We start from the raw sequence: 23,143 nt of genomic DNA, 5'->3' as shown, positions 1-23,143 counted from the left end.
GTAAAGTCTGACCTGTAGGCTAATTGCTCTTTTTTTTTTTTTACTAGATTAGGGTATTGAAATCTCCGATGATAATTAAGAATTTGCCTATTTATATTGGTTTTTAATTCACATAATTTTAATCTCTGCTTTTAAATGCATAAACATTTAGGAGTATTATGTCCTTTTGATTAATTAACCCCTGTAATATTCTCTGCTCCAAAATCTACATTGTCTGATATTAATATCAGCACTACAGTTTTCTTTTAACTAGTATTAGCATGGTAGACCATTTTCCCATTCTTTTACTTTTAACTTATACATGTCTTCATTTTTTTTTATTGTAAACAAATGGGATACATGTTGTTTCTCTATTTGTACATGGAGTCAAGGCATACCATATGTGTAATCATAAATCTACTAGGGTAATGTTGTTTGATTCATTCTGTTATTTTTTCCCTTCCTCCCATCCCTCCCACCCCTCTTTTCCCTCTATACAGTCTGTCCTTCCTCCATTCTTACCACCCTCCTTAACCCTAACCCTAAACCTAACCCTAACCCTAATGCTAACCCCTCCCACCCCCCATTATATGTCCTCATCCGCTTATCAGCGAGATCATTCATCCTTTGGTTTTTTGAGATTGGCTTATCTCACTTAGCATGATATTCTCCAATTTCATCCATTTGCCTGCAAATGCCATAATTTTATCATTCTTTGTGACAGAGTAATATTCCATTGTATATATATGCCACAGTTTCTTTATCCATTCATCAATTGAAGGACATCTAGGTTGGTTCCACAATCTGGCTATGGTGAACTGAGCAGCAATGAACATTGATGTGGCTGTATCTCTGTAGTATGCTGATTTTAAGTCCTTTGGGTATAGGCCAAGGGTGGGATAGCTGGGTCAAATGGTAGTTCCATTCCAAGCTTTCTGAGGAATCTCCACACTGCTTTCCAGAGTGGCTGCACTAATTTGCAACCGCACAGCAATGTATGAGTGTACCTTTTTCCCCAATCCTCTCCAACACCTATTGTTGCTTGTGTTCTTGATAATTGCCATTCTAATTGGGGTGAGATGGAATCTTAAGGTAGTTTTGATTTGCATTTCTCTTATTACTAGAGATGTTGAACATTTTTTTATATATCTGTTGATTGCTTGTACATCTTCCGCTGTGAAGTGTCTGTTCATTTCCGTAGCCCATTTATTGATTGGATTATTTGTATTCTTGGTGTAGAGTTTTTTGAGTTCTTTATAGATTCTGGAAATTAGCACTCTATCTGAAGTATGAGTGGCAAAGATTTTCTCCCACTCTGTAGGCTCTCTCTTCACATTACTGATAGTTTCCTTTGCTGAGAGAAAGCTTTTTAGTTTGAATCTATCCCAGTTGTTGATTCTTGCTTTTATTTCTTGTGCTATGTGTGTCATGTTAAGGAAGTCTGATCCTAAGCCAACAAGTTGAAGGTTTGGACCTACTTTTTCTTCTATAAGATGCAGGGTCTCTGGTCTGATTCCGAGGTCCTTGCTCCATTTTGAGTTGAGTTTTGTGCAGGGTGAGAGATAGGGGTTTAATTTCATTCTGTTGCATATGGATTTCCAGTTTTCCCAGCACCATTTGTTGAAGAGGCTGTCTTTTCTCCATTGCATATTTTTGTCCCCTTTGTCTAGTATGAGAAAATTGTATTTGTTTGGGTTTGTGTCCATGTCCTCTATTCTGTACCATTGATCTACCTGTCTATTTTGGTACCAATACCATGCCGTTTTTGTTACTGTTGCGTTGTAATAGAGTTGAAGATCTGGTATTGCGAGGCCCCCTGCTTCGCTCTTTCTACTGAGGATTGCTTTAGCTATTCTGGGTTTTTTATTCTTCCAGATGAATTTCATAATTGCTTGCTCTATTTCTGTAAGGTACATCATTGGGATTTTAATTGGAATTGCATTGAATCTGTATAGCACTTTAGGTAGTATGGCCATTTTGACAATATTAATTTTGCCTATCCAAGAACATGGTAGATCTTTCCATCTTCTAAGGTTTTCTTTAATTTCTTTCTTTAGTGTTCTGTAGTTCTCATTGTAGAGGTCTTTCACCTCTTTTGTGAGATTGATTCCCATGTATTTTATTTTTTTCGATGCTATTGTGAATGGGGTAGTTTTCCTAATTTCTCTTTCTGAATATTCATCACTTATGTATAAAAATGCATTGGATTTATGAGCTCTGATCTTGTAACCTGCTACTTTACTGAATTCACTTATGCGTTCTAAAAGTTTTCTGGTGGAATTTCCAAGTTCCTCTAAATATATAATGATGTCATCAGCGAACAGGGATAGTTTGAGTACTTCTTTTCCAATTCGTATCCCTTTAATTTCTTTGGTTTGTCTAATTGCTCTGGCTAGAGTTTCAAGGCCGATGTTGAATAGAAGTAGTGAAAGAGGGCATCCCTCCCTTGTACCAGTTTTTAGGGGAAATGCTTTCAGTTTTTCACCATTTAGAATGATATTGGCCATGGGCTTAGCGTAGATGGCCTTTATAATGTTAAGGAATGTTTCCACTACCCCAATTTTTTTCTAGTGTTTAGAGCATGAAGTGATGCTGTATTTTATCAAATGCTTTTTCTGCATCTATTGAAATAATCATGTGATTCTTAACTTTAAGTCTGTTGATATGGTGAATGACATTTATTGATTTCTGGATGTTGAACCAACCTTGCGTCCCTGGGGTAAAACCCACTTGATCATGATGCACTATCTTTTTAATATATTTTTGTATGCAATTTGCTAAAATTTTGTTGAGAATTTTTGCGTCAATGTTCATTAAGGATATTGGTCTGACATTTTCTTTCCTCGATGTGTCTCTGTCTGGTTTAGGTATCAGGGTGATATTGGCTTCACAGAATGAGTTTGGGAGGGTTCCCTCCTCTTCTATTTCATGGAATACTTTGAGGAGTATTGGAATGAGCTCTTCTTTAAAGGTTTTGTAGAACTCGGCTGAGAACCCATCTGGTTCCGGATTTTTCTTTGTTGGTAGGTTTTTGATGACCTCTTCTATTTTTGCTTGAAATTGATTTATTTAAGTTGTGTATAGCCTCCTTGTTCAGTTTAGGTAATTCATATGTCTCTAGAAACTTGTTGATGTCTTTGAGGTTTTCTGTTTTGTTGGAGTATAGATTTTCAAAATAGCTTCTAATTATGTTTTGTATTTCACTCGTCTGTTGTGATATTTTCTTGATCAATCCGAATTTTAGCAATTTGAGTTTTCTCCCTCTTTCTCTTTGTTAGTGTGGCTAAGGGTTTATCAATTTTGTTTATTTTTTCCAAGAACCAACTATTTATTTTGTTAATTTTTTCGATTGTTACTTTTGTTTCAATTTCGTTGATTTCGGTTCTGATTTTAACTATTTCCTGTCTACTACTTTTGGTGTTGGTCTGTTCTTCTTTTTCTAGGGCTTTGAGCTGTAGTGTTAAGTAGTTTATTTGTTGATTTCTACTTCTTTAGTTGAATGCGCCCCATGAAATAAATCTTCCTCTAAGTACTGCTTTCATAGTGTCCCAGAGATTTTCATATGATGTGTCTTTGTTCTCGTTTACTTCTAAGAATTTTTTAATTTCCCTCCTGATGTCTTCTGTTATCCATTCATCATATAATAGTGTATTATTTAATCTCCAGGTATTGGAGAAGTTTCTGTTTTTTATTCTGTCATTTAATTCTAATTTCAGTCCATTATGATCTGATAGAATACAAGGTAGTATCTCTATCTTCTTGTATTTGCTAACAGTAGCTTTGTGGCATAAAATATGGTCTATTTTAAAGAAGGATCCATGTGCTGCTGAGAAGAAAGTGTATTTGTTCTTTGTTGGATGGTATCTTCTATATATGTCCGTTAGGTCTAAATTGTTGATTATGTTATTGAGATCTATGGTTTCTTTATTCAATTTTTGTTTGGAGGATCTATCCAGTGGTGAGAGAGGTGTGTTAAAATCACCTAGTATTATTGTGCTGTGGTCTATTTGTTTTCTGGAATTAAGAAGGATTTCTTTGACATACATGGATGAGCCAATGTTCGGGGCATAGATATTTATGATTGTTATGTCTTGCTGATTTATGCTTCCCTTAAGCAGTATGTAATGTCCTTCTTTATCCCTTCTGACTAGTTTTGGCTTGAAGTCCACATTATCTGAAATGAGGATGGATACTCCAGCTCTTTTGCTGTGTCTGTGTGCATCGTATGTTTTTTTCCATCTTTTCACCTTTAGTCTATGGGTATCTCTTTCTATGAGATGAGTCTCTTGCAGGCAGCATATTGTTGGATTTTTCTTTTTAATCCAATCTGCCAGTCTATGTGTTTTGATTGATGAGTTCAGGCCATTAATATTCAGGGTTATTATTGAGATATGATTTGTATTCCCGGTCATTTGGCTCATTTTATTTATTTATTTATTCATTTTGGCACGACTTGATTCTTCCTTTATTTGACAATTCCTTTAGGATAGTTCCTCCCATTGCTGATTTGCTTCTTTGTTTTTCATCTCTTCCTCATGGAATATTTTGTTGAGAATGTTCTGTAATGCTGGCTTTCTTTTTGTAAATTCTTATAGCTTTTGTTTATCATGGAAGGATTTTATTTCATCATCAAATTTGAAGGTAAGTTTTGCTGGGTATAAGATTCTTGGTTGGCATCCATTTTCTTTCAGGGCTTGAAAAATGTTGTTCCAGGCCCTTCTAGCTTTTAGGGTCTGGATTGAGAAATCTGCTGATATCCGTATTGGTTTCCCCCTGAATGTAATTTGGTTCTTTTCTCTCACAGCCTTTAAAATTCTATATGTTAGATATTTTCATTATAATGTGCCTTGGTGTCGGTCTGTTGTAATTTTGTATATTTGGAGTCCTATAAGCCTCTTGTTTCTGGTTTTCCATTTCATTCTTCAGATTTGGGAAATTTTCTGATATTATTTCATTGAATAGATTGTTCATTCCTTTGGTTTGTTTCTCTAAGCATTCCTCAAAGCCAATAATTCTTAAATTTGGCCTTTTCATGATATCCCATAATTCTTGTAGATTCTGTTCATGATTTCTTACCATCTTCCCTGTTCAACTTTGTTTTCAAGATTAAATATTTTGCCTTCAATGTCTGAGGTTCTGTCTTCCAGGTGTTCTATCCTATTGGTTATGCTTTCTGTGGAGTTTCTATCTTGGTTTATTGTTTCCTTCATTTCAAGGATTTCTGTTTGTTTGTTTTTTTCAGTATCTCTAACTTTTTATTGAAATGATCTTGCTTCACATATTTGCTCTTTTAACTGTTGATTGGTGCCATCTTTTAATGCCTGCATTTGCTCTTTCATCTCCTCCTTCAATGCCTGCATTTGCTCTTTCATCTCCTTGTTTGCTTCCCTGATTGTTTTAATTATGTGCATTCTGAACTCCCTTTCTGACAGTTCTTCTGCTGTGCTGTCACTGGGTTTTATTCATATAGTATCTCAGTTTGTTTGGGACATTTTCTTCCCTTGTTTTCTCATATTGGTCAGATGTCAGTGGGACTCTGAGATATTGCAGATTTCCTCTTTGGCTTATAGTGTCCCTGCAGATTTCCAGTATATTACCTCCCAGCCTTCAGTAGCCTGAAGTCTTGAAGGAACTTGATAATGCAGTGCTTCCAAAGAAAGCTGCCCCTAGCCTGCAACTGGTTCTAGGACTGGGGGCTGGCTCTGTATGGAAAGGCTCACACTGGGCGGTCTGCTCCAAGAAGCTGGCCGTGAAACGAGCCTGCCACCAGACGGAGCAGGGCTGCTTGGGGAAGTCCCTGGCTGCCGTGTCCTGGTCCCTGTAGCTGCCTGCAGGCCGGAGCTTGCTGCTGGCTCTGGGACTGGGAGCTGGTTCTGTGCAAAAAGGCTCTCACTGGGGATCCTGCTCCTAGAAGCTGGCCGTGTGGGAGGAGCCTGCCGCCGGAGGGAGCAGGGGTACCTGGGGAAGATTGTAGCTGCCCTGCCCTGCTCTGAGAAGCTGCCCCTATCCGGGCCTGCCGCCGGGGTGAGCTTCACCCAGTGGGGGAGACTCACCCCGTGGCTCTATTTTAGTCCGATTCTCTCAATGCCTCCCCTCTTGAATCCTGGGTTCTGGAGCGACAGGAGATGCAGTCACCCTAGTCCACCATCTTGGATCGGCACGTGTCTTTATTTTTAAAGTATGTTTTTGCAGGCAGTATAAAACTTGTTCTCAATTCATCTAATTGTATAATTTCTGCCTTTTAATTGGTGCAGTTATTTGAAGTAATTGTTGATGTACTTAGGTTTAAGTCTATTATCTTCTTATTTTATTGTCTCATCTGTTCCTTATTCTCCCATTCTCTTTTTCTGCCTTCTTTTGTGTTAACCAAGTACTTTAAAAACTTCATTTTAACTGCTCTGTTGGCTTATTTGCTATTATTCTGCTATTTTTTGTTTGTCTATTTGTTCAGTTTTTGTGGTGACTTTAGAGTTTATAGTATGCATCTTTTACTTTTCATAGTCAAGTTAAATTATTCCATTCATAAGGAGTAGAACCTTAGGGCAGAAAAGAACCTTGTCTTTTTTCAACTCAGACATTGTAATTTTCTGGTTTTAGTATCTTATCTGCTTAGTTTTTGAAAATAAGGGATACAATAATAACAATTTTGTCTTTTTTCTATACTAATTCTAAAACCTGTGTTAGTTTTGATTAAGTTTCAATTTCCTCTGATCATCCTCCTTGTTTTAAGTCTTATTTTTCTGTTTCTTTGCATGCCTGGTAATATTTAATTAGATGCCCCACACTGTAAGTGTTAGGTGCTGGATATCATGTAGTCTATAAATCCTCAATCTTTTATTCTGGGATGCATTGAATTGGGAACATTTAGATTCCCAATTAATTCACAAGGTGAATTAATAGGTGAGTCTGGTGCAGTCTAGCTCTGCCCCCTGAATGAGTGACAGAATGGTTCCCTTTAACTCTTTCACAGGGTTCTTACTGTAGCCTAGAGTTTTTTTCACAAAATAAGCTAATCAGTATATGCTGAGCATTAAAGGAATGACCTTTGCAGATCTCCAGGTTCTGTGTGTGTGTGTGTGTGTGTTCTGTTTTCTCTAGTACTTTTCCCCATGAATTCTAGCTGTATTAATTTCCCTGTACTCTTAGCTGCTTCTTCAATTGGAATCTAACAGCCTGTGTCTTTTTTCTTCCTTCTCCATGTGCCAATCTTTTCTCCTATGATAGGCAATGACTTCAAAATTGTCGCTTCGTGTATTTTGTCTGTTTTCTTCCTCTCTCTCTCTCTCTCTTTCTCTGTCTTTCTTTCTTTCTTTCATTGTTATTTTTTGTTATTTCAGGGTTAGCATATAGTGGCTCTGTTACTTGGTCAGGAGGATTGTAACTGAAGGATATGGTTACCTACCTGTCCTACCTCCTGGTCCTAAATGATCCCACCACCAAAACGCCTCTCATGACCTGAATGTTTCCACAAGACCCAGAAGAAATCCGTTACAAACATCATTTGATTGGATCCCAAAACCTGATTTGTTATCAAATCTTGGTCATTAATCTCCTATTACTTTTATCTTTTCAAGTTCAGTGATTAGTCTCCTTAAGAGAAAATATGGTAATTTTTTAATAATGGCTAGCAATTCTGTAATTTCTTTGATACCTATAAAAATCATTCTCTGCCGCAAAGTCTAACTCAGCGTTACTTATCATTCTTTCTTTTACTTCTGAGAGGCAGTAGAAGAAAATGCAGAAAGAGATAAACAATCTCTCCATAGTATTTTTGGCATATCCTGCATGTTCATTCTTTCTCTGCATTTTCACCTTTTGTACATTTTGCTTTGAATATTTTGTTTGTTGAACAATCATGTTATTAACTTTTTATATTCCTTTTACAGGTCCATAAGGATTAAAGCTCTAATTTCATTTTTGGAGCGTCTCATTATATTTATGTCATAGTGTCTCTTAGGTAAGTGTTTGTCAGTAGGGTATTAAAAATTATGTTGTCCTTTTCTCAGAAAAATGTGCTTTTGCCACAATTCTCGATCATTTTCTCATTCCAAGTATGTTAATATTATATTAGAGGATCATCTGCTAACCATTTTGTGTTCCAGCATTTAGATGTTAGCTGTGGCAGTTTATTTCATATTACTTAGGAAACAATTTCAATTATTCATTCTCAGATGTCAGCATTTCATGACAAATGCAGTTCTACTTCACACAAGGGAATGTTCTATTATCACTTTGTATTTTTGCCTACCTTGTTTTATTAGTGTTGTAGAGACTTATCAAAAAAATGCTTTTCTTTAATCTAAGATCCTCTTTTTGTAAACACTTATTAACATATTAACTTATTTCAATGTAAAATATTTTGCATAGAAAAATAACTTACGCAGGTCCATAGTTACAGACAAATATTGCAGTCGAAGCTCCTCCGAGGTTAGGGCACATTGAAATTGCACAACCAACTTTATGTGATTTAGCCCAAACTACCTATAAGGAAAATAAAGGAATTATAAAGTAACATATTCAAAATAATTCTATTCAAACAATGCATTATGGAAATAGACATGATCTCTTTTATGCTACTAAAAAATAAACATGAATATATTTTGACTATATTTTTCTAATATTTTAAGTGATTATTTTATTAAGGCTAATTTCATGAAGGCAATCTAATTTTTCCTCAAAGTAATTATTTCATAAATAAAAAGGACAATATAATATGTAGCCTAAATAATAATATATTATAGAGCTAAAATCATAATTTCTTCTAGATGATTTAGGCAATATATTTGAATTCTCTCCATGAGCATATCATATAAACAATATTAAAATCAGACTATAAGAAATAATAATTCAATTTTGCTTTTCTGAGAAAAAAATCTTATTACTGTATTTCTAATTTTGCTGTTTTAAATATATTCTTTAAGTGGATTGGGAGCATTGAATTTATCTGCCATATGTATGGTAAATCATTATTTTTATATAGTTGCAAGGAATAGCAAACATTTCTAAAAGAAGAAGACATCTATGAGAATAAGCCACAGGAGAGAAATTAAAAAGTGAAGAAAACTATTATCCTTTGAACAATGATAGAAAGGAATTTTCTCCATTTTCTAAGTGAAAAAAAATGAGGAAATGCTTAATTTACTCCACTTGCAAAACAAAATAATTCAAGGAAAAATTTTGACAACACAAGTGAGTTTTCTAACTTCATTTATTTGACAATTTCATTAAGAAAATTTAACTATTTCATAAAATGATATATCAGTAACCTTTTTTTCCCATGATATGTGACTGGCTGTATATCCAGGATTCAATTTGCAAAGTTTATTTTAGTGGTTCTATATTTCAGGAACATCATAGTGGCATAAAAAGCCAGGTTCTCTGAGGATTAAGGGATGACTTGTGCTTCTCAACATGTGTGTAGCTGGAAGTGACTGATCAATTCTGAGATATTGTGTCACTTAATTAGATTGAGGGTGCTCCATTGTTGTACAATGAATCGAATGCATTCTGCTGTCATGTATAAATAAATAGAAGTAATAAAAAAAGACTGAGCAAATTATTCAAAAGATACTTTTGAATGTTATAAAGAGCTAATAAACTATACAACTGCAAGTGTATAATTTTTAAGAAATCATGTTTATAATTTGGCTTTATGAATAACGGCACCACAAAATTCTTTTGGCTTAATATATTTAAATGATAATTTTTTTTTAGCTTTGGCAATGATAAAAATAAGTATTGACTTTGTTTAGCTTTAAAATGTATAGCTTTCATGAAATGGACTAGAGGTAACATTAATAGATACATGAGATGTAACTTTATTATGAATATCAGTGAGAGGTAAATGCAAAACACTTTGTTTAGAACATTGCTCAGGATATAGTGGTTAAGTCAATTAGAAGTATATGTGCATATTCCTTATTATTTAAACTATATGTAAATTAGCCAATGAAGAATAAGCTCACATTTCTGGTGTAATAATGCTAAGGGAGAAGTGATGTTTGGGATCAGCTTCCTTTTTCCTTACAACAAAAGACAAAGGATAGATAAAAGTTATGACCCTGCCTCCATACCATATTCTGGATATTACATCTTACTTGTTATGAGGACACCTGACCATTCTCTTGGTTTTCCCAGTAGTAGCCATACCGTATTCTTTACCAGCAACATCTGTTTTGATGTCTGTAGGGTTTCCAGACTTAGAGGAACACGCTCTTCTTGAACAAAGAGTAAACAGAAGGGGACATGGAAACTGCTAATTTCCTTATACTCTAAACCTCTGATAAACAATGATTTGCTTTAAGACCCTACATATTAATTCAACTTATACAGATGGGTAAGTTTGGAGACGAAAGTTAGCTCTTTATGTTGCTTACACAAGTCTTCCCAGGAGGTCAATATTATATCTAGACTTAAGCTTGGCTCAAAATTCTTCTCACTTCTGATCAAAAGGAAATAACAGGTACAGATTTACACTCCTACCTCAAACCTCCAAAATAATTGAAACTATTAAAGTAAATATTGGTTTTCAAGACATTGGACATTAGGCAACAAAGGTAATGCGCCGAGAGTCTGCGGAAGAAAATGTGAGCCCTACTGTTGTCCCAGCTTATTGCCTTGAGAGAGTTCCTAGACCATGGCTCAGGAAAAACTCAAAGGATTCTTGAGAGGGTCTGACTTGAGAGTCCAAGGAGATGGACAAGGCAGGATATTAGGCGGAATAGAATTGGAGATATGAGAATTTATACATTGGTACACTGGTGGACTGCAAAGGGTCATCATCATCTATTTAGCAGAATACTAAACAGCATGCATGTGAAGAAGCAGCTCGAGGCCTGGCAAAGAAATACCTGTAAGAACCAGAAAAAGACAACACCCAAGTCTTACACTGGGCCAGAAACGGGACCTGGCTTACTATCCAGACTGGAAAATGTCATAATTCTTAGGGCATTATGTAGAGTATTCAGAAGAATACTTCAGTAGTGAGATAAAATCATCCCTAGATTAAATACTGCTTTCATTCTACCTAATACATTTTAAAAGCAAGAACCAAAAAAATCAAATAAATTCCAGGCAACTCACTATATCCCTGGAGATATCAAAAGAATATGTATAGGTAAATAAATAAATCCAATATCCAAAAAGGCAAATGTGCAATTTGGGGAATATAATAATATCTACACAATGTGATAACCAAAAGGAAAATTTGACTCATGAATGGAAAAATCAATCCATGAATATTAACATATAGCATGTGTGTGTGTGTGTGTGTGTGTGTGTGTGTGTGTGTGTGTGTGTGTGTGTGTATACACTATGCTAGAAGAATCAGGGACAACAATAAAATAACTTATAACTGTATTTCATATGCTTAAAAAGCTAGATGAAAAATCAAATGCAGTAGGTATATTTATTGAAGTCATAAGAAAGACAGTTATACTTCTAGAGACACAAACTTTAATGTCTAAAATTGAAAAAAACTAAATGGAATTAACTGGAGAATAAACAGTACTGAAGAAAAGGTTAGCAAATTTAAAGATGGCAGTAATAAAAGTATCTGAAATTAACTGCATAGAGAAAAACCTTCAAGAAATAATTGACAAGAGCATCAAAAAACTGGGACAACTTCAAGTGGTCTTCTACATGGACAACTGGACACTGGGAAAAGAGGAGAGAGTGAGAGAAATAGTTTAAGAAACAATGGCCAACACTTTTCCAAACTGTGTTCAAACTATAGACATAGAGCTTAAGGTCATTGAACAACAGAGGAAACATGAAGAAAATTCTGTATATTATTATTAGTTGCTCAAGACTGAAAATAAAGGAAAAATATTTTAAAGAAGCCAGAAAAACAGACAATTTACATACAGAAGAAGATGACAGGAGATTTCTCGTTGGAAACAATGCAAACAAAATGACAGTAAAGTATGATTTTTTTTAAGTTTAGAAAAAGACAAACTTACTAAGTAGGTTCTATAGCCAATTAAAATGTCCCAAATGAAGGTGAATTTTCCTGAAACTCAAAAGAAAATACTAAAAATATTTTCTGATAGTTGTAATGCAATAAATAAGAACTAGTCAGTATGCTGTCAAATATTTACCTGTGTATAATGGCCACAAACTTTAGAACATGATAAAGTATCAAAGTCATAAAATGCAGTTTCATTATACCAGGCAGTGATAGCAGCTTTTGGAGAAAATGATTTTAATCCTCCTAACCAAATGTTTTCTCCAACAAATTCAAAGTCTTCATTACATTCATATGGTTTTGATAAACAACTTCTGTGTTCAAATTTGCACTTGGTTGTCCATGCTTTAGCCATCTTTGCCAAACTTTCATCCCAACTCTGAAAAACAAAAATGATTTAAGTTGAATTGTGCATACCTTTTGCATAATTGCTTTGTTTGCAAACAATTATTTTGTTTACTTTAATACAAATATGGTTTTTCTTTGGTATTTATTATGTTTAAAGTTAGTCATTTCTTTTTAGTTACACTTACTTAATACTCTATAGCAGTTCATCTTTGTATTTCTGGTACCTAGCAGATGACCTGGTACTTAGTCACACTCAAAATTCTGAAATAAGCCATCATTCAAAATTTAGTAATTCAGAAGGTCATGCAAATTTATTATGAGTAAAGGATAAATACTTGATTATTCTTTTTATTCACACAGATTAATTGTACATATTAGTGGGATTTCCTTCCTCACCTATTAAAAAAAAAAGGAGTGGTGATTATGGGGAAACAAAAATGGAAATGTTGGATGATACTCTGGAAGGGGAAGAAATGAGAAGAGAGGAAAGTGTCAGCTGTGGAACAGTGCAGGGCTCTAGTTACTAAACCTTACTTTCATAGCACCTGCCATACCCCTATGGCCTTCTTAGAGTTACTATATGTTTTGTCTTTCTTCCCACCCTGCAAACTACTTTTGAATTTGAATTTTATTAACACATATTAATTATACATGATAATGTGGTTTAGTATTTCCATTCACATATACAGTATGTAAGGATGCAATCCAACACCCTTTTATTACTCTTGCCTTCAACTTCCTAATCTCTAATAATGCTAGTCTGCTGTACAGCTTTTTAAAATCTTCCACATATACAGAATATGAGGTAATTTTCTCTCTGCGTCTTCCAGTTCCATTCATTTTACAGAATATTACAGAATTTTGTTCTTCTTTATGGCTGAATAATACTCCATTGTGTATGGATCCCACATTTTCTTTATCCATTCATCTGTGGATGGGCACGGAGGTTGATTCCATTTCTTAGCTATTATGACTAGTAGCACAATAAACTCAGGCATGCAGGTATTTTTTGATATGTTGATTTAATTTCCTTTGGATATATAACTTGAAGTGGTATATCTGCTTGTGTAGTATATCTGCTTTTAGTTTTCTGAGAAAATTCCATACTGTTCTCCATAATGACTGGATTCATTTACATTTCTACCAACAGTATATCAGTGTATATGTGTTTCTTTTCTTCATATCCTAGACCTCCATTTTTTAAAAAAGAATGGTCATTCTAACTGGGGTGAGTTGGTGTCTCATGTAGTTTTGATCTGCATTTCCCTGGTGGCTAATGATAATGAGATCTTTTTTTCATACATTTGCTAACTGTTTATATGTCTTCTTTTGAGAAGTGTCTATTCAGATCATTTGCCCATTTTAAAATTGGATTATTTTTGTTATTTTGAGTTCTTTATATATATTAACCCTCTGCTATATGAATACTTGGTAAATATTTTTCACATATTGTAGATGATCTCTTGACTCGGATGATGATTTCCTTCACTGAGTAGAGACATTTTAGTTTAATGTAATCCTATTTGTTCATTTTGTGGTTGTTCCCATGCATTTGGAGGTCTATGCAGAAAGTTCCTGCCTGTACCAAAGCCTTGAAATGTTTCCCTATTTTCTTTTAGTAGGCTCAGAATTTCAGATTGTATATTTTAGATGTTTGGTCCATTCTGAGTTGATTTTGTACAGAGTGAAGATAGTAGCCAAGTTTTAGTCTTCTGAATGTGGCTATACACTTTCCCCAGCATCATTTATTGAAGGTGTCTTTCCTCCAATGTATAATTTTGGTAACTTTGTTGAGAAACAGTTGGCTATAGATATGTGGGCTTATTTCTGGATTCTGTTTTGCTCCATTGGTCTTTCTATTTTTTATGCCAATACCATGCCAACTTGGCTCCATAGTATGTTTTAAAATCAAAATCAAATATTGGGATGCCTCCATCTTTGCCCTTTTTGTTCAAGATTGCTTTCGCTATTTTGGGTCTTTTGTCTTTCCTTTATAATTGCTTTTCTAGTTTGGTGAGGAATATTGGGGGGCTTTTTTTTTTTTTCTTTTTTCACCAGGGATTGAACCTAGGGGTGCTTAGCCAGTGAGCCACATCCACGGCCCTTTTCATTTTCATTTTGAGACAGGTTCTCACTAAGCTGCTTAGGATCTTGCTAAATTGCCAAGACTGGATTTGAACTCATAATTCTCCTGCCTCAGTCTCCCAAGTTGCTGGGATTTCAGGAGTGTATCATGGCGCCTGGCTGTCATTGTATTTTGATGGGGATTGCATTGAATCTACAGATCACTTTGGGTAGATGGACATTTTAACGATATTAATTCTTCCAATCCACAAACATGGAAGATCTTTCCTTGTGTGTGTATGTTCTTCAATTTCCTTTACCAGTATTTTATAATTTTCATTGTAGGCGTCTTTCACTTTCTTGGTTAAGTTCCTTGCTAAGCATGTTTTGTATGTGGCTACTATAAATGGGATTACTTTCATAACTTATTACTGAGCAAATGTGTTATTGGTGTATAGAAAAGCTACTGAATTTTGTGTTGACTTGAATCCTGCTACTTTGCTGCATTTATCATTTCTAATAACTTTTTGGTGGAGTCCTTAGGTTTTTTTTATGTATAGAATTATATCATATGCAAAAAGGAGTAATTTGACTTCCTTTTTTACTCTCTATCTGCCTTGCATTTCTTTCTCTTGCCTGTTTGCTCCGGCTAAAGCTTATACTACTATACTGAATAAGAGTAGTGAGAGTAGACATCTTTGTCTTATGCCTAGTATTAGAGGAAATGCTTTCTTTCATTTTATCCCAATTCAGTATGATGTTGGCTGTGGGTTTGTCATGGATAACCTTTATTATGTTGAAGTATGGATCTTTCTATATCTAATTTTCAGGACTCTTCTGAAAGGATGTTGAATTTTATCAAATGCTCTTTCTCCCTCTGTTGAGGTGATCATATGCTTTTTATTGTTCATTCCGTTGATGTGATTTATATTTACTGAATTTCAATTACTGATTTGTGTATGTTGCAAAAGATGCAAACCATCTTTGCATCCCTAGAACAAAACCAACTTAATCTTGGTGTGTGATCTTTTTACATGTTATTGTACTTGATTTGCTAGTATTTTGGTGAAGATGTACCTGCCTCTGGGTGCTGTGTAGACCATAGCTTTTCTCCTCCCAATTCCTTCGGGTACAGTGCTCATAGCAGTGAATGAGAGTGGAATGTGGCCAGAGCCAGGTTAAGTTCTCTTCAGACCCACTTTGGCTATATGCCCTGGGTCAGGGTAATAACTAGAGCTGTGGTTCTGCTGAAGGCTGCCTGTACATGGCAGGGTAGCAGTGAATCCACAGAGCTCTCCCCACCCTGTTAATGACAGGTACCTATGTATGGTTCTTGTGGGTACTTGTGCAGGGGTGGCAGGAACCATGTGGAAGACTCAGGTGGCCTCAGTATGAATCTGAATGTAACTGGCCATGCCCCTGGTCTCAGAGGGTTAGCTACAGAAGCTCCTGTCTCCTCCATTTTGGCTCCCTTCTCCTCCATTTCATGGCATTGAGTCTATACTATGCAGGGCACCCAGCAGGTTAGACTCAGAGCCCCTTTTGTGAGTGGGCCAAATTTGATTTGGGAGACAGCTACAGAATGCAGTGGAATCTCTAGGGTCCTGGAAATGGGAATATGCAGAGGTTTCCGACTCCTAGATTAGTCCAAATTCAGACAATAGGTCCCTTCTCAAGATGGCTCCTGACTTCAGTACCTTAGGGCTTCACTGGAGGTGATGTGAGATTTGTTTACAAAGCCAGACTACTGTGCAGATTTCAGGTTACTTATTTAAGGAGACTGAAAGCCTGTGAGGATTGTGAAGTTTCCCAATAGCTAGGATTGCCAGCAGCATACCGATAGAGCTGGCTGAGACTTTCACCCTTACCCCTGCAGAATGAAGACCCACTTCATGCTGGTTCTGGAGCTGGGGTGGCTGGGTCAGGGTATTTTATTTCCCCTACTATTCTGTTTTTGTAGCTCTCTGACTCTTATAAGGCTCAAGTGTCTTTCTTGATCTTTTCCACCCTAGTCACTCACGATAAAATGCAGCTACATACCTCTTACTTCAGTTCTTCTTTTGTGAAGGAGTGAGTGAGTGCTGGGTTCCTCTATTAAGCCATCCTGAAATTCTTACATTTGCTTTAAATAGTCAAAAATATGAAGGGAATATAAAGAAAATTTATTCTATTTAATCCCACATCTAGTCTGTTTGGAACTCTTCACTCCTCTTATGTTTGGGTTTCCTTCTGGGATTATTTTCCTTAAAGGTTAAAATCTTTCTCTAGTATTTCTTACAGAGCTGTTCTGCTTTTAAATTGAATTTTCATATTCAGTTTTTTTTTTTTTTTTTTGCTTATAAATAGGTTGATTTTACTTTTTTGGAAGTGGGGATTGAACCCAGGGGTACTTAACCACTGAGCCACATCCCCAACCCTTTTTAAAATGTTATTTAGAGACAGGGTCTTGCTGAGTTGCTTACTACCTTGTTAAGTTGCTGAGGGTGACTTTGAACTTGCAATTCTCCTGCCTCAGCCTCCGGAACCATTGGGATTACAGATATGTGCCACCACACCGGGCTTGCTTTTGTTTTTGAAGAACACTTTTGGCGGGCATATAATCATGTGTTGACAGTGTTTTTAGCCTTCTGTTTTTATTTTTTCAGTCCATCTGACTTTCATAGGCTAAACTTCTATTGTCTTTTGAGTTCAATTTTGTATTATACAAATTCAGCATTATACTTCAGTTTTACAAAGTGAAATATTTATCTCATTCTGGTTGCTTTCAAGATTTTTTTCCTGTCTTTTATTTTCACCAGTTTGACCCTCATGTTCCTAACTGTTGTACCTAGGTGGTTGAGTTTTGAGACATTGGATCTGTGACTTGATGTCTTCCTATAAATTTTGGAAAACTGTTGCTGATTATTTCTTCAAATAGTTCTTCTGTCCCTTTCAAATACGTGTATATTAAAACATTTGAATATGTTTCATAGGTCTTCAGTATTCTGTTGTTTCTGCCATTGTTGTTGGGGTTATTTTTTTTTTTTCTGTGCTGCAGGGTGGATAATATCTAATAATTTATCTTTTGAGCTTACCAATAATTTCTTGTGCTATGTCCAGTCTTCTTGTAAACCCACTCAATGAATACTTCATTTCAGGTACTCCATGTGTGTGTGTGTGCGTGTGTGTGTGTGTGTGTGTGTTTATTTAATTATACATATTGATTTAATTTAATTAATCTAACTATAGAATTCCCATTTTGTTCTTAAGGTTCAGTTGCTTTCCTAAAATTTATCTTTCTACTCATTTTGCTTCTATATTCCTTTTAACTCTTTAACATACTTTAACTGTTATGTAAGGCTGTTGTCTACTAATTCCAAATTCTGATTAATTTTTGTTCCAATTCAATTCATAGTTTAGTATGATTTATATCTACTGGCTTTTTAATATTTTTTTCTAAATTTTAATTGTATGCCAGAAACTAAAGTACATAATATATTTCCCTTCAAAGTTTTTTCCTTTAGTCTGCCCATGTTAAGAGTAGCTAGGGTTAGGAGTTTATTTGCTTAGTCTAATTAGTGATGGTTCTCAGTTGTCACTGAACTTTAGCTTTAGTTAACCTGTGATTTCAATTATTTTAAAGGTGGGATAAGATGCCTCTTTTGGGGGCTTTGAATATAGTAGGGCTTGGAGGCTGTTAAAAGCACTCTGCTTTTGAGACCTAAATCTAGCTTTCTGACACTGGCACTTACTTTTGTAAAAAAAAAAAATATATATATATATATATAAATACATATATACATATAGATATGTAATATATGTAATATATCTATATATTTATATGTTTATAAATACACATATATATATAATACATACATATATTTGAGAGGCATAAAGAATTGAAGATTATTGTGGTTGGGTGTCTTCCAGGTTCCAGTCCTCCATTAATAGCCACACAGTCATTAAAAGTTGCTCAGTTTTCCATTAACTTCACCACCTTGCTTGACTCATGGCAGGCTTGATTGCCTCGTGCCTCCACAACTTTCCCAATGACAAAAACAAAGATATGCACTATGCTAGTAAAGGCCACTCTTCTCTGAAAGGTAGTTCATTTAATCATTTTGTATTGATAGTTCTTCAATGAAGTTAAAGATAATAACTTATTTTTTTCCCATTTTTACTTTTGTAGTGTTCCCTTATTGTTATAGTAAGACTAATAGTACTCAGTAAACTTCTACATCCTAAGAGTCCTTTGTCTTTTTACTATGAATCAATTAACCTTTGAGGTTTTTTTTTCCTAGTAAATTAGTACTGTTCTGGATTCATCTGGCATGTTTTCTGCCTCACACCCACATTCAGCCATTTTTTTTCCAAGAAAATCATCCATTATGAAGAAAATATGTTGCTATGAATTCTTATTGCTAATGGATATCACTGCTTCTATACTTTTTCTATGATGAGGCTAAGGAATAACTAAGTAAAAAATGTCATTAATTCGTGCTATGATTTCCACTCTAAAGATTACAGTGTTTTAATTTCTTTGATTATATTCCCGTGTCTACTTTCTTTTGTGCTAAAAGTCTTGATTCCTATAAGTTAACATAATTCCTTTTCTTGCTTTATCATCCAATGTGCAACAGAATTCTTTCAAAAGACTTCACAAATATCACACTAGCATTAAGATTTCTGAATTGGGTTTTTTTTTTTTTTTCAGTTAATTTTTTCCTCAAAGTACATTGAACTAGAAATGGACAGTTGAAATAATATATTGCAGAATTGCTTACATAATTTTAAAAGTGCAGACAGGAGGCCAATTTGATATATTAATTTTATTTTTAAAAGTTTGTGTATAAGGGATACTTTTTCTTTTGGTTAAAATATTAAAATTATATAATAATTGTACATGTTTACCAAGTCAAGTTATAAAACAAGAAAAATTTAAAGAAGACTCATTTTTATTCATGTTTCCTCCACCTTATTCCTTCTTTTCCTCTCTCCCGCACACATAAATATAAATTAAGTAGTACTTTTATAGCATAAAATAGTCTTTTATAAAGGGGTCTATAGTTAAATAAGCATAGAGTAAATACTACAAGCAAAAGACATACACTTGACTATCCCAATCAGTTGGAGATTAAGGCAAACATTACCTATGAAAATACTTTAATAATTTTGCATTAAAGAGGTCAGTTTGTTTTTGTCTTAATTTCAAAAATCTATTTAAAACTTCCTCCACTCAAAGAAAAAAAGAATCACTTTCCCATACAGTACAATATTGTAGTTTTGCACTTTAGTGCTTGAGCTGTGATTTTATAATAGTATCCATTTTACTTTTTTTAAAAAATATGTTGCTTTCATTTTATTTTATTTTGGATAGAAAGAAAACTGGGCCAGGTGTTTTGGTCAATGCCCATAATCCTAGTGGCTTGGGAGACTGAGGCAAAAGGGCTGGGTATGTGATTCACTGGTTTAGCACCACTGGGTTCAATCCGTGGTACCAAAAACAAACAAACAAACAAACAAAAAAACCAAAACAAAACCCCTGGAATAACTTCGGGTTACAATGTATATACATCTGCATAGCATAGTAAGATAGACCAATACCATCAACATTTATATATTTATGTTAATAGTGGTGGTATATTTATAAATAAGAAAAAGTTATAATGCAAAGGAGTAATTTATTGCAAGTAATACAATACAAGGACAATAATTTGTTGAAAATGGGTAAAATCTATGGATTATATAAATAATATAATGTTCTCTTTGCTTCTTCTTCCATACAGCACTCTTTTCTCCTTTATTGACTCTATGATGGAGGTCTAAGTAAGACACAACCAATGCATTGTTTTGGGGATTAAATTTCGTAAATTTATTATTTATTCATGAAAATGACCATCTGATACTGCTCAAGTGCTGGTTACATTTTTCACATCCCATTTTAGTTTTCAAATGAATACAACGCTGTAGTGTTGTTTTAATCCTGGGCGTCTAAAATATAAAAATAGGAGAGAATTCCTATCGCTCTACTGTATGTATCTTTTATATGTAGTACCTTGAATGTGCAGGATGGGAAGCACCAACCAAAAGAGAGAAAACAAAACAAAACAAAACAAAACAAAACAAACAAAAAAACACCAAAGAATCCTTGCAAAGTACGGATGAACCTTAGTGGTGAAGACCAGCAACTTCCAAACACCACCTGCGTCCCTCCCTGTCCCCAAGGAGCTCAGTCTAGGCAAAGAACAGCTCCCATGGCATCCAGTCCATCACAACCCAGGAGGAGACAGCCCAGACAAGGTGTGAGTTTTCTTTAAAACTACAGTGGCATCCTGACTGTATTGAGATAAGTCCATGAAACATATGGCCCAGATACCTTGGGATGAACAAGAACACTAGGACCCCAGCTCCGGTTCTTTTCTCACCATGTACTTCATGTCGGCCGCGGGGGGGCTGACTTTGCCCCGCCATTCGTTGTGGGACTTGACGCACTGGTCTATGAAGTGTGGGTCTGTGATAGACGGGACTGGGGGAGGTTTGCCGGACACCAGACACAGACTTAAGGTCCACAAGCAGGTAAGTTTCTTCAGAGCCATGGAGGGAAAAGGACCATGCCCCAACTGCACCAACCAGTAACGGCTGGGGAAGCTGGATTTCCGCGGCCGCAGGGACCACGCTCTCGCCAGACTCCATCCTCTCCATAGGCTCGAGGCGGCGCGGGGATGCGGCGCTCACCCCGCAGGGACGCCCCCGGGCGGGGCGGACGCGCGGCAGGACCCGCCCCCACGAAGCTGGGCGCTGCAGGGGAAAGCCCAGGGATGTCTGCTGCTGCGGAGTTTTAACTATCCAAAGTGCTTTCGGCCCATCTGATCATCTTGGATCATGGCCTGGATTGTAATACAATTGCAACACGGAGGCAGCACCAGGTTATATAAAGAACACGTGCACTGGATGCTGACAAAGGATCAGGCCTGTGCAAAACCCTGTGCGTTAGTTGATAGACTCAGCTTCTGTGTGTCGCATTTTTGTTGTTTTAAATAAACCGCAGAACTTTGCCCCCTTCCCCAGAGACTGGGAATAAAGTAAATACACGATTCGTAAACTCGCTGTCATATTGGGATCCAAAATTATTAACTTGTCAGACATTTAATGATTTGATTTGCTGCTGCCTCCCCCCATCCCACTCCCGTCCTCTTCCTCCTCCTGCTCTTCCTCCTCTTCCTCTTCTTCATTCTTCTTTCTCCCCCGCCTCAACTGAAGAGACTGCCTAGAAAGATAAAAATACTGAGGGCACGTGGGAAGAGTGTAGGCAAATAGTTTCTCTTGACAGAATCTTCTCTGTTGATAGTTTGGTGACTACTAAATTCCAGATAAAGGGCTGCTTTCATTGGTATGGTAGAGACTAAGACCATGAACAGAACACATTTGCTTACTTATTTTACTTAATAATATAAATGTAAATCAATTTCATGTGATTTAATGTTTTAAATCCATTATATGAGTTATACTCCTATTCAAAAATAAAACAGCATTTTTCTATAATATTAAATGATTTTTTTTTTTTACCTTTTCTGTGTTTCAGATACATACCTTTTTTTAATACTAAGGTTTTTTACAGTGCCATGTAATTCAAGTGGACACATGTTTAAATCTACTTACTATTCTGCCACAATTAACCTTACCACTAAAACAATCAAACAACCACTTCAGTGAAATTTGTTACCATTCTTTAATAGAAAGTAGAAATTAAATTTTAAAATGGAAAAACTGTTAAGAATCCTGGATCTGGATTGGAAATTCTACTGAATAATAGAGAAAATATTCCTGGTCTACCTCCTGCTAATGGAGAATTGCTACATGAGCTACTTTCATATCACACAGGTAGTCAAACTGAGCTTCTGATATTCCATATCCCAATACATATAGATATGGATATAGAATATCTATCTACATATATATACATTTATACACATATGTGTATGTGTGTGCACAGATATACAGAGAGATAAATACATAAATACAAACATATGAACATATATATCTGTATGTCTTTATACAGAGCACATAGAGCATACATATGTATATATGTTGCTATATATACATATATGCATATATAGCAACTCTCTCTACATATACATGTATATATGCATATGTGTGCTTGAAATTAACAGTACAAAACAGTGGGATGAAAATTTAGATGAGAGTTTATGTTGTAGTCTTGAGTCCAGGGCCTAGAACTTCTGTTTTTTTTTTTTTTTTTTTTTTTTTAAACTTCAGTCTTTGACTTCAACTAACTGGATTGGGGTCCATCCACACTAAAGAAGGTTATGGTAATCTGCTATATTAAAAGTCTAAAGTCTATTGAGCATTTAAATGTTAGTCATTTCTACAATTTATTTTCATACAATGTCTTGACTGATGTTTGACCAAATAACTGCTGACCATACTACAGCTAAGTTCCCCCATAAAATTAAACACTATATCCTTCTATTTTCAAAACATTTCATGTGCATATCTTATTACGCTATTCTTATTTTCCCCTCACACACTGAATCCAATCCGTTTATAAATTCTATCAGGTCTACTTTAAAATATATCCTGAATCTAAATACTTCTTCCCATTCTGTGGATAGCCAATACTCATTCTGGTCATACCACTATCTTACCTAAACTAAGGCAGTAGTAACCTTTATTTTCTTGTGTCCATTCTTGCTTTCCTGTGATTTATTTTTCCACAGAACAGTCAGATTCTTTCTTTTAAAACATAAGCTGCCTCTCTCCTCACAACTCACCAGTGAATGCCCACAG

General features: G+C 35.4%; 1 protein-coding gene across 2 annotated transcripts in view; it reads right to left on the bottom strand.

The window, feature by feature from the left end:
* GLIPR1L1 (GLIPR1 like 1) overlaps window positions 1-21,699 on the bottom strand; it is a 31,730-nt gene extending 10,031 nt beyond the window's left edge. For both annotated transcript variants that reach the window (XM_079140121.1, XM_079140122.1), the window contains exons 1-3: window positions 20,761-21,699; window positions 12,078-12,323; window positions 8,360-8,460 (exon numbers count right to left, since the gene is read on the bottom strand). In XM_079140121.1, the coding sequence (XP_078996247.1) occupies window positions 8,360-8,460; window positions 12,078-12,323; window positions 20,761-20,931 (518 nt within the window). In that variant the 5' untranslated portion in view covers window positions 20,932-21,699. The remainder of the gene's footprint in view (window positions 1-8,359; window positions 8,461-12,077; window positions 12,324-20,760) is intronic.
* Window positions 21,700-23,143: the final 1,444 nt, after the last annotated feature.

This window comes from Sciurus vulgaris, assembly GCF_902686455.1.
Source record: "Sciurus vulgaris genome assembly, chromosome: 5".
Lineage (NCBI taxonomy): Eukaryota > Metazoa > Chordata > Mammalia > Rodentia > Sciuridae > Sciurus > Sciurus vulgaris.
This window is presented reverse-complemented; position numbering and strand designations above follow the sequence as displayed.